General features: G+C 35.9%; 1 protein-coding gene across 1 annotated transcript; it reads right to left on the bottom strand.

The window, feature by feature from the left end:
* Positions 1-1,530: 1,530 nt before the first annotated feature.
* On the bottom strand, positions 1,531-5,546 carry LOC132034492 (uncharacterized). Its single transcript, XM_059424873.1, has 6 exons — positions 5,229-5,546; positions 3,632-4,013; positions 3,004-3,200; positions 2,782-2,923; positions 2,543-2,702; positions 1,531-1,703 (listed from the first exon to the last, which is right to left on the bottom strand). Exons 1-6 carry the CDS (start codon positions 5,294-5,296, stop codon positions 1,678-1,680), a joined length of 975 nt encoding a protein of 324 aa, XP_059280856.1. The 5' UTR covers positions 5,297-5,546; the 3' UTR covers positions 1,531-1,677.
* Between the last annotated feature and the right edge of the window lie 7,591 nt (positions 5,547-13,137).

Below are 13,137 nucleotides of genomic sequence, written 5' to 3'. Positions count from 1 at the left end.
GTCGAATTGAGTAGGGTTCAACGCGACGAACTCACAAAATGTGATAACTTGATGCTATTCACTTGATAAAAAAAATCAGAGATTTCATATCGCACCAAACACATTGATATCAAATTCCATTTTATTCGTGATGTTGTTGAACAAGGTACAATTAAGGTCTTGAAGGTTGACATAAAGGACAACGCAGCGAATATGTTGACCAAGGTGGTTCCTCTTGTCAAGTTCAGTCGTTGTATGAGTTTGGTAGGATGTCGCATCAACTGATGTGTTAGGATGGAGAACGGCAAGGCAAGGTAGAGCTACTAGTATGTACAAGGTTTCGGTTAGTGTCTCTTGTTTCCTACACGGAGTTAGCTCACGTAAGCTTAGAGACATTGGACTGAATGATGTTCATATGGAAGCTCGAAATTCATCTCAAGGTGGAGATGGTGAAGTTGAGAAGATATTCGAGACAATTCCTACTCAAAAGCGGAAAGAAATAAAAGGACTCTGTTGGTTTTCAAGTGTTATTGGGATTTCGATTCTTTCTAGGAAAGGATTAGACCTAGTAGTATAAATACATGCTAGCTAGAATTTATTAAGTAGGACAGAACATAGAACCCAAGAGTGTTCAATCTTGTAACTTACTTTCTCCCTGAATACTAATAAAAGTGTCAGCCGTTCTCCGTGGACTAGAATCACATCGATCCGAACCACGTTAATTCTTTGTGTTTTTATCGTTTCCGCGCTAATAATTTCTCCCTTTGTAAGACTATTCTTTTTTTATATAAGGTATAAACCACTACTGATAGTGATTGAAGTCCTCGCCTCAATACTGACTTGGGTGTGCTTTTGTGAGTAAGCATTACTTGGACAATCAACTGCTAGTTTGCCGATATTGCCAGCCGAAAGAGCATATATCTTTTAAAATAGCCACCTTTTTTACAAATGAATAAATAGCAATGTTATTTTATTTTCAAAACGTAGCAATATTTTTTGTTCAAAACGTAACATATTCATTATATGCAGGCTCTTTCAAAACGTAGCATAGACACTGTATACACACGCATGCACTATCAATGTATATACAATGACAAATTGTATATACACTAATAATATATACACGGTAGCATGCTCTTACAAGAATTGTGCCCATGATTTAGGGATACGTGTATTCTACTATAAAATGTAAAATATTTCGTAATTAATTAAAAATACTACTTATAAGTGTAATTGTGGAGCATAATAAGTTACATTAGGTAATTTTTCCTTACATGTGAAATCATTAAAATTTCAAGAAATACCAGATTATGAACCCATAATTTCAAATGCAATGAGTCTAGTGGTTAGAACTTTAAAAAGATATAAACATTACAAGCTTAAGCCTCTGAAATCCAGTTTCACTTCCTTTGCTTGTGGAGTACAAGGTGAAAATATTATACTACATTAGAAACTATTGAACTCTGACGATGCTTAATCACAATAGTTTAAATGCCCTTAAGTGGGTATAAAGGTCATAAAAGAATAACAAGAGAAAAATCCCGCTGAACAAAACAAAGAAATTAAAAAAAATAAAATAAAAAAAAAAAAAAAAAAAAGTTGAAGTTAGCTGTATAATATGAAGCCTCCCAGATACTGGTTCAGCCGTTTTCGTACTTTCCGAATATTGATGCTCTTTGGGCTTTATTGTCCGAATGATCATGCTTGTTTAACAGATAATCTCTCTGGAAAAAGAGGAAATATTTGTTAGTAGATATGTAGCTGGTGAAACTGCACTCAAACCAAGTTATAAGCTAATGATGGAAGGAGGAAGCCTTTTTTTTTTTTTTTCCCAGAGCGAGGTGTATGATGCAAAAATGAAGGCTATCATCTACAAGGGGATTATGGAGATCCTAAAACTAATTACTTTTATCAGGATATGCAGTGGAAACAAGAAAAATATGTTAATTGTAGAAAGTAAAAGGAAAAGAAAACAAAAAGAGCACTCCCATTAAAGATATCATGCAGAAGAGACTATGGATATGAGGTGGTCCCAAACTTGTTACTTCGACAGGTCATGTTCAGCACAACCAATAAATTTGGTAGAATATGTTCACTATGGCTAAGAGGATTTAAATTTTGGGAGGACAAATGGGGCGGGAGGAATCTTTAGCTCTCAGTTTCTTTGATTTATACAGCATTGTACTTGACAAAAATGGTGCAGTTGCTGACCATTGGGATGGCAGCTCATGGACATTTCAATTTAGAAGACATTTTAACAACTGGGAGATACAAAGGGTGGGGATGTGTTATGTAGAAAACATCAGACAAGTTCTTTGTAGTTGGGGAAATCAGAGAATGAGGAAGCAGCGAAAGAAGATAGGGATGACTTTACCGTTATGCATAATGTGGAGTATTTGGCTTGAAAGGAACCAAAGATGCTTTGATGGAAAGGAGCAACACATTTATTTTGGAACAACAGATGCATTCAAAACTTAAAAAGTTGGTGTAATTGTTGTTTTTGAGAATAATTCCACAACAAAAAGATGCCAACTCAGGAAGCTGCAAGACAAATGAGGCTTACTGATTATCTCATACGTGACGATCATTGTTGTTCCATAGAAAGACATATTGAGGAACCTAGGTCCAAAGCCTCTATAGAAGCCTTTCCACCCATCTTCTCTGAGAAGTGCTTTCGTGGTCTTCAGTACAGAAGGTCTCCCAACCCCATAATCATCGATAACCTTCAGATGCACCAGCAAAGCTAATCATGACAATAGACTTCCCAAATTTGAATTAACATATCAAAGAATAAGGTTTTACCTGAAGTCGTGTTTTAATAGTATCTATGGGAGTTGTAATAACTGATGAACAGGCACCAGCCGCCAATCCAGCTGTAGCCTGGACCGCCACCATCTCCATGTGAGACGGTTTCTTGTCCACGTTGTCACCATAACCCAGATTCCTGAGGTCACAATTTCACAAAAGAGGATATTAGTAACTGACAGCAACTATATTTTTGGTCCAGTAAGAAGAACATTTTACCTCCAAATCATGTGCTGAGCAGCACCATAGGCACCCCACCAAAGTGCCTGCGCAGGAGACTGAGTCACAGCTGTTAATCCAAATCCTCTATACATACCACGGACCCCTTCAGCTTTTAGTACTTTCCTTATAACATCGAATGGACCAGTACAAGGCTTACTCCCCGGAATTCCCTGAACCATAAGTCTCTGGCAAACCTGAAATAGAAAAGAGTCATATTGTATGAGCTTGCACTTGTAACTTCACGCATAAAAGACAAGCTACTGGAAATACCATATAAAACTAATATGGGATGGAGGGAGTATCACTTCTAGAAATTGTTAAATGTACATGTTTTCCTAAGCAAACATCAAGGCCACTGGAACAGTGTAAACTGTAAAGCACTTCCTCACCAAAATCATCAATCCGTCATATTTAATGAATCTTTTCTGTAAGCTATAGACTGTACAGTGTACAAAAGTTATATTTTGTTACAGATTTTATTAATTCTTAATTATTCCTGACTTATTCTCAAGAGCATATAACATGTAGTAATACTTGAGGAAGAAAATATATAATACAGAGAAAATATATTCTTTAGGTGCCTCTAAAAATACTCCAATAAATAGTCAAAGTCAGTTTTACGCACCACATCCAGAGGCACAAAGTATACGCATGAGACTAAGTTGGAGACCATGCCAGCAAATCCATTTGCTACACCGACACGAGTTGCTTCAGGCATATTAAGACCTTGAGTGTATTTTAGCATCATATCTTTTGATAGTTCAAGTGAAGTCAAAGCCAGAACTCTACCTGGCAATGAACCCACGGCAGATGTGCCAAAGCCTCTAAAGATGCCTGGGGTGCCATCACTTTTAAGTATATGCCTAAATACAGAGAGTCCGTTCATTTGAGAAAGTCCAGATCCAGCCACTTGCATTCTTGTCTTCACTACTGCAGTTGAATGTATTAACGCCGACTGAACTGTGAAAAGAATAGCTCCTATTATATGAAACCTGGCCTTATCCAACCTGCAATAAGACAGTAAGATTTCCGGAACTTAAAAACTTAAGTTGTTTCTCAATATAAGGAAAGAGTTTTATGATTAAACCTAAAACTAGGACAGGAGTACTTAAAGTGATTGAAACGTTCTGCCAAGGATCTAACACACAACATACAATAGGATTAGTTCAAGAAAGGGGAGACTGAAAAGGTGAGGCGTTTATATTTTTACTTTCTCTTCCGGAAAAGCACATACGCTAGGTTGGAAGTCGCAAAGATTTATTTCGACTTTTTATCCACTATTAGAAATTCAAAAACGAATAAGAAATAGGGGTGGCAAACATCCTGGAATTATTTCCTACCTCAAAAAGAGAATGGAAATCTCAAATCTCCTACTTTACTTCCATGCCATACATAATGCTAGTTCTTATATCCAAGGAGTTCTATTTCAACTCGATTCGGATTTCTACACACTGGACAAGTGCTCCCATTACCATTCATTTTTGGTTTTCCTTTTGTTTTGACTTTCTTTCAATGTATTTTAGACCGTTATTCTTTAGACTTGGAGATACCGTTAAGTATTCCTTGCATTGACAAAAACAAGCTAAGGTAATGGTCACTTTAAGCCCTGTTGACTAACTTCGATCCAAATTGAAAAAGAGATTAAATTGGCTTCCCTGGCTGTATTACTCCGTATTAATTAGTACTAATAAAGATGCACCATAACTGAAGCTATCTATATCTCTGAACAAAATCATGTACAAAGATTTTTCCTAAGTGCATCTCTTCACATGCCCACTAAGTAGATCATTCGATCAATCAATCACCTTATGCCTCAATTCCAAACTTGTTGGGTCGACTATATGACTCCTCTATCCATTCCGTTCAATGTTTACAGGATTTGTAATATTATGACAATTTTTATGCTGGCTGCCAACCTAAGGGAACCAGGCACCTTTAGATTTATAACGCCATCCTTAGATAAACCAATACTATAAATTACTGGAGTTACGTTTATCCCCAGACCCCAAAAAGAAAAGTAAAACGAAGTAATTTGACCTTACAAAAGACGAACTTAATATATTCATTAGTCATTACTAAAGGCTAAAGGAATGGAGCTCATTTGCAGAAACATTGTAACTTTTCAAAGCTTTAGCAAGAATATAATGACAGAAATATATAAATCAAGAAACACATAGAAGGGCAAAAGCCAAACTAAAGAAAGAAATGAAGAAAGAGTAAACCTGTCCCAATTGATATCAGTGTCAGCAAGAGCTGCCAGCTGAGGCGCAGCGGCAGTCTCATTTTCCATATTATGCTATGGCCAAAACTTGAAACTTTTCGGGAAGTAGCAAGCAAATTCTTCCGGAAAAGTTATGGTATGGAATGGAAGTGAAGGGAAAAAGAAAAGTTGAGAAGGTTCCAGTCTTTTGTATGATCGTTCATTTGCTCATGGGACAATAGAGTTTTTTTTTTTTTGTAATAAAAATGGGAAGCAAGGGAGACCGACACAGGTTGCAAGCAACAGGCAATTACAAAGGCGTCATTCGCACAAATGCCTCTATTTTGGCTGATGTTTAATTTTTGACCATCACCACGTTTTACATGACGTAAGTTTACATTTTGGGCGATACAAGTCTACATTTTCGTATAAAACAAAAATATACGGAAAAGGGCCAAATATACCCCTGTATTATTGAAAAAGGGTCAAACATACTCCTCGTTATACTTTGGGTTCAAATATATTCCTGCCGTTATATTATTGGATCAAATATACCCCTCTTCCGTTAAAATTGTTCAAGGTAGACATCATATCTTACGTGATAGTAATATTTGATGAGGTGAATGCCACGTGGCATTCTTTCATCACCCCTAACTCATTTTACTCCTTCCCACTCCCACTACTAAAATCTCACCATTACCACCGTATTATCCATCAATAGTGACTAAATCTGAGAGAGAGCAATAATGGACTTAAAATGAACCTCAAATTTTGGGTTAATTTGTTCTTTGTTGTGAAGTGTTGGTAGTGGAGAAGCAGAGAGCAGACATACGGATACAGAGTACTGTGTATACAGAGAGCGAAGAGGAAAGGAGCATTAGTAGCTTATGAGTCTACAAAAACCCTTTTTTTCTCTCTTCTTGGAAGAAAAAAGAAAGGCTCTTTAGCTCGGTGGCATGGACATTTGATCTGTGTTGTCGTCTCGTGTTTTACCCATGCTTTTATGATGGTTTAGTTCAAATGCAAAATTAATTACTCGAAAATTAATATTCTTTTTGTTAAATTTTTAAATTGATGTATAATTTTTAGAGTACACTAAACATTTGATCAAAACTTCAAAGGAAAGTTTGGTTCTTTGGAATTAGGGGATTATCCAGTATAAAATGTAGGATCAAAATTGTTTACTAGTAATTAATTGTACGCATTAGCTAAGATCAAACCAAATTATTTATACCATTTGTTAGTCATTATGTTAATCCCAAAATTTGAGGTTCATTTTAAGTCCATTATTGCTCTCTCTCAGATTTAGTCACCATTGATGGATAATACGGTGGCAACGGTGGTGAAATTTTAGTGGTGGAAGTGGAAAGGAGTAAAATGGGTTAGGGGTGATAAGGTGGCAATGCCACGTGGCCAGGGGCGAATTTGTGTGTAAATTTTGGGTCACGTGAACACATGGTCACTCGACTAATCTCGATATATTATGTGTATAATTCTGAAAATATATCTTATATTAATTTAGTGAACACATGGTCATAATAGGCTGAGTGGAGCAATGGTCAAAGGTTATCTTTGTAGTTTTAAGATCATGGGTTCAATCCCCAGCTCGGGCATATTTTTAAATTTTTGCTATTATTTTCTAAAGCTACCTTTTTACCTTCCTTTTTATATTATTACTCAAGTAAAAGATGTTTTTACTTCATATTGCATCATATACTTTTCTTTCCTTTATTTCTAACTAGTGTACTTGTCCACGCTTCGCGCAGTCATAAAAAGAACTAAAATATAGTTGAATACTAATGCTATTATTTACTTTTATAAAAGGGAACCAATTTTTATCAAGCACACATATTTCATAAATTTCATAAAAGAGAATTCATGAAAAATGTTTTAGCTTAAATATGAATTTATATAAGAAATCAGTATATGTGAACTTGAAAAGGTAAAATATTTATAAAAAAAATAACGAAAAAGGAAAAGATGGTAATATTAAATCCCTACTTTGGGAGGTAGATAGGTTGTTTCCGGGAGACCCTCGTCACAAGGATAAGCAATTTGAAACAGCATAAAAAGCCATGGCAATATACTATAAAAACGTGATAAACATGTCTGAGAAAAAGGAAGCCATAACTACCATAAATTAATAAGATAATGAAATTACAAGGGACAACAGATAGTAGCGGAAATCGAAGGACAATAAACTGCAAAAAGTAATACTATGACTACTAATATGAATTAATAGGGAGGACGACGCTCAACTACCTACTAATATACCCTATTTCAAGTCATGCATAAAAGATGCATCTTCTCTAATGTGAGTTGCTTAGTTTTTTACATCAATATTTTTTCTGTTCCCCCATTTACTTTCTCTTTTTCTTCACCAATCTAAAGGATTGTTATATCAAGATCGCTAAAAAGGAAATAAAATAAATATTAAAGTTAGGAAACAAAAGACAATAAGAAAAAAATGCATTTAAAAGTAAAAATTAAAAGAGAACAAAAGAGAGAAATAGCTACATGAGAAAGGATAATAAGGGAAGGAGGTAATTAAAAATACATTAAAGCGTATTTTCACATTCCAAATGAATTACAATATTCAATATTTCATTAAATTCCAAGAAATGGAGTAAGAGTACTAAGAGGATTAAGAATGTGATTGTTGGACCTGTTTGCAAACATAACAGAAGTAATATTTGCATATAATTACACAAATAATGAACATTAATCATAGAAAATGAAAAGAAACAAAAAATTAAATTTATTGAGACAAATTTTTAAAATTACATAAGTGACAGTGATGCCCTTCTTTTGAGACTACACGCTTCTGTTTAGTATGCCGTTTGTATGATTCTTATTAAGCTAGAGCCCCTCTTTTTTGTTCTTCTTATGCTTGCGCACCAATCCAAGGGCCAAGAGACCTTTTCTTTACTCAATGCTGAAGCTAGTTCTAAAGGATCAAACAGGTTGTGGCTCGGGGAGTCATTGAAATCAAGGTAGCATTTACTACAATACACGTAGTATATTCGCAAGTGAAACAACACCATAAATTTAGATAAATTAAGAAAGTGGAAAATATGTGAATTAATCACACACACTCAAATTGAAAAGGAAAAAAAATTAAGAAAAGAAGACAACAGTTTGAAATGAAGTCTTGAATCACAATAATAAGAAAGTGTCATGCGCACCTGTCACGACCCAACTAGGGGCCATGACGGGTACCCGGAGCTACCCTACCGAGCACCACCCATCATACTTGTCATCAAACTCTTCCTCAATATACATTACTCTCAGCACGGAACTTGTCATAATACAATCATTATCATTTCCAAAATACATCTACCTTTGTGCACATAAGCCTACGAAGCTATTAAAAATGATATACAAATATACACTGTAGTAATCGTGAGACATCTACTACCCACACATAAGTATCTACGAGCCTCTATAAGAATACTGAGACATAAGGACGGGACAGGACCCCGCCATACCCAATATATGTACACAAAAGGATATACCCAAAATCTGCGACTTCGGAGTAGTGGAGTGCTTCTGTATATATATGTTGAACAGGCTCCTAGGAATCCGATCCGTCTCCCTGTCTACCTGTGGGCATGAACACAGCGTCCAAAAAGAAGAAGGACATCAGTACGAACAATGTACTGAGTATGTAAGGCATGAGTAATACTAACATAATAAAGAAATAATGAAACATGAGGCAAAGGTATAACCTGTACGTCAAGTGCCTCTTAAGGCGAATATTATGCCTGCTTAACTTTTTAAAGAAAACACATGTCATGCATATCAAATGTACCATCATCGTTAACCCGCGTCCGGGTAACTATCGCACGCCGCTCACTAGTAGTGTCATGTCCGTCCAAATAGGCACGGTGTTATCATAAGCCGCCCGCCTTAGCAGTGTCATGTCCGGCCAAATAGGCACGGTGTAATCGTAAGCCGCCCGCCTTAGCGTTGTCATGTCCGGCCAAATAGGCACGGTGTAATCTCATCATCATACATTCAACATGAAGCATGCATAAGAGATCAAGTAAAAGCTGTGACTCTATCGGAGTGACGTAAGGTCGGTACTCTCCGATTATCTTATGGAATAATCATAATCAGCATGCCTCACCTTGAAGGAACTATTATCATGAGGTGGGACTAGAAACAATGAGCAGCATCAAAGAATTCATACCACAAGACCATTATCCTCACAATAACATCATGTCATAAGCTTTAGAACCTCTAGACATAGATTCATCATCATCATTATCATATTCATAACATATCTCTTAGCTTTATCTCATGAGTAGCTCTTAATAGTCATAGATTTATAATTTTCGGGATATGAGAAAGTCATGGAAAGATAAAGGAAGTCATATTATAGGAATCATGCCTTAGAAAAAGAAGGGACTAGCCTTACATACCTTTATGTCTCCTTGACACTAAACGCTCTTCTTCCAAGCTTACGATTCTACATTCAAGAGAGTTCGCACTTTAATTAGATAATCGAAAACATACTTAAGCTGAAGCTAATGCGACTGAGAGCTAATGAAAATTGGGCAGCGTTTCCTTTGTTTTTACAACTTTCTCCATATAATAAAAAACTCCCAAACATTATTAACAACACCTAAGACATCAGAATCAATAAACCTCTTCAAGTTAAACATTATGATTCTTAAAATGCCCTTCCAATGTCATCCATAACCATAACTATGGCGTACCACTATATTCGTTCACATATAATGCTTTTTCAACATTCTTAATATCATTCACCAAAAGATCATACTCATGGCACATCAAGAACTATGATTCATATCAAGTCACTACCCAAGAATACCATTAATTCCACCTTTGAGCTTCATATTCTACTCCTTTCCTTTATTCAAGACTCTTATCAACATGGATTAAATGTGAAACTCACCTTTGATCACATAGGAATGGTCCTTGGATGAAAATACTCCATTTGAGAAAAGCCCCAACTTCAATTCCAAAGGGCTTCTTGGGCTTAAAGAACACAGAAGCATCCTTGCACTTGATTCTTGGTGTTTAATCCTTGATTTCTCTTGGATTTGCTCTTGATTTTGGTCTTAGCTCATAAGAAGACTTGTTGAGAGAGTTTCTAGAGATTTCTAGGTCCAAAAATGGTGAAAATATGATTTAAGGTCGAATTTGGTCTATTTATAGTAGTCCAGAAAATTCTGGACCGACACAACACGTTACGAAGTTGCGAGGTCGCAAAGTGCGCTTTGCTAGCCGCATGTTGTGTCGCAAGCCTCGCAACATCACCAAAATTCACTGTCACACTTTGTTGCGCAACTGCGTCCCTGCAAAGCGTGCTTTCTTTGCTTGCATGTTGCGCCACATATTGCGTCATAATGTGACACTTTAGCAAACTTTCGCCAAAACTTAACTCCGATGATACGACGAGTCTTAAACCTTCCTGAGGCTTACTAAACATGATTTTACTCTCTTATATACCCAAGATGGACATATCTATCCTCATGACCTCTAAAATTTATCCTACTTCCCAAGACTAGGACAACTAGCATTCGGCGAAACTCACGTACAAAATGCGAGGTGTAATAGCACCACACTACTGCCATGAAAAAGGTTCTCACCACCACTAACTCTGTTCAAAATATAATATTAAAATTAGGAATTTAAAAAGTAATTTTCGGACATAAAGTTATAAATTCCCAGTAATATGTTGTACACTACCACAAAATTTTTAACAATCATTAGAATGAAATAAAACTTGTCAACATAAATATAAGAATGAGGATAAATTATGCCATAGCCCTTAATATAGTTCACTTTCAATCTATTTCTTTCAGTGGCCGTTAATATCCGGAATATTTGACAAAAATTAAAAGAAAAGAAGGCTAACGAAAAAGATTTAAATACTTAAAACTAAAGCAGATTTCACAAGAGTAAAAATCTGCAGTGAGATAGTACACCTTTTAAATTATGATAGGTCAAGTACAAGGAGTGCTTACATGTGCTATTAGCTATCCATTCATGATCGCCTGAATATTTTGAATATAAAGAAAAAAAATTCTTCAAATTGACTCTGGAAAGATTGTTGTATAGCATGCCACAAAATCTCGCAAAGTAAAATATAATACTCCGTGAAGCGAGGTGCGAAAGATTCATCTTAGAGCATATCTCAACAAATGTGTGAGGAAAACTTGTGGGCATCCAGTTGAACCTTTGCATTTTTCATCTATTATAACTCTTTGTTACCTTCACATCTTCTGATTGCCTCCTCACACCTATAAAATAATTGAAGACAAATCAAACAATCTATAAACAACAACATATAGTTTATCATACACAAACCACAAGAGAGAGAGAGAGCAAAAAAAAAAAAAGTGAAAATTAGCCTTTTAGGGATAAGTCAGAATCAAGTATGTACCATATAATATATGAATGAAAAATTTGAGTATAACCAATGAAAGTGGAAGGATATTAAAAGGCATAAGCAGATGCAGAACCAACGAATATGGACTGGAAGGAGATCAAAAAGCATAAACATTAATGTGTATATTAATTGTTAAGCTTAATTGGAGATTAAATAATTGTTGACCCATGAATGGATTGAATGACAAAAACAGATATTCAGTTTAATTAGAGATGAAAATGATTTTTTTAAAATAGAATAATTGAGAAAAATAGGAAAAATGTCAAAAAAAGGAAAAAAAAGATAAATAGAAATGGTGGCCATAGAGAGGTGCCACATCACCTTGTTTATTCCTAGCTTTATATTATATATATCGCATACCGGTTGGGGAAGCATTGTATAGGGAAAGCCTCAAAGGCAAAAACTACTTGAGTTGGAATTTAATAATGCCTTTGTTAAGACAAGGACGTAGAGTTAACAATAGAAAAGGATTGATAAATATTTGGAAGCAAGCGAATACTTGACAGTAGCAACCTACAATGAAAAAGAATAGATGCGTACAATTATTTAGAAGAGAAAGTTTATGGAGGATACGAGGATTCCAAGCGTAGAGTATTCCAAACGTAAAGAAATTAAGGCCGCGTCACAAAGTAAAAGGAGTAAGATGGATCTAAATGAGAAACTGAAGGTGAGAGGTGGTGGTGAAGAAGATAATAAGAAGTAAATTTATGTAAGAAAATTTCGTGATACTAATCAAGAATGGATGTTGCAATTGATAGGAATCATACAAGCTATCTGTGGAGATTGTCAGGATAAGATACTCGGTTCTCTACTGGTGCCTGAAGATCGATACATTCCGAGAGACCTGGGAAATATAGGTCATCCTGGTAAATCCCCCTTGTGAGATAGGTATTTTAGAAAAAGCTCATTACTTCCGTTATTCTGTTCATCCAGGAGAGACAAAGATGTACCATGATCTCAAATCAATTTATTGGTGGGACGGCATGAAGAAAGATATAGCAGAATTTGTAGCTCAGTGTCCAAATTGCCAATAAGTGATAATTGAGCATCAAAAGCCGGGAGGATTGTTTTAAGCTATGGAAATTCCAACCTGAAAATGGGAAGTGATCAACATGGATTTCATTATAGGCTTACCCCGTTCTCAGCGTAATTATATGACTCCATATGGGTAATTGTTGATAGAATCATGAAGTCGACTCTCATTTCCTACCTGTTAGAACTACATACTCAGCAGAGGAAGATATGAAGTCCAGCTATCCATAGTTATTTAATCCCCCAGCAGAGGTCCGAGGTGAGACGCTATTGTCTTAAGGTAAGTGATGCTTTCTTTTGATGCTTTTAGTTGTGTGTGGCCACGTTTTCTTGCCATTGTGGTCGAAGCCCTGTGAGGCGATGTTATTTTTGGGTTGCTATGACAGGATGGTAGTGTCATATTATAGGGAAAACTTCGGCAAAATTTTTGTAGGATCCTTGCGAACCTAACATTCGAGGACGAATGTTCCTAAAGAGG

This window comes from Lycium ferocissimum, chromosome 10 (genome assembly GCF_029784015.1).
Source record: "Lycium ferocissimum isolate CSIRO_LF1 chromosome 10, AGI_CSIRO_Lferr_CH_V1, whole genome shotgun sequence".
Taxonomy (NCBI): Eukaryota; Viridiplantae; Streptophyta; class Magnoliopsida; order Solanales; family Solanaceae; genus Lycium; species Lycium ferocissimum.
The sequence above is the reverse complement of the archived record's forward strand: the minus strand, read 5'-3'. Positions and strand labels throughout refer to the sequence as shown.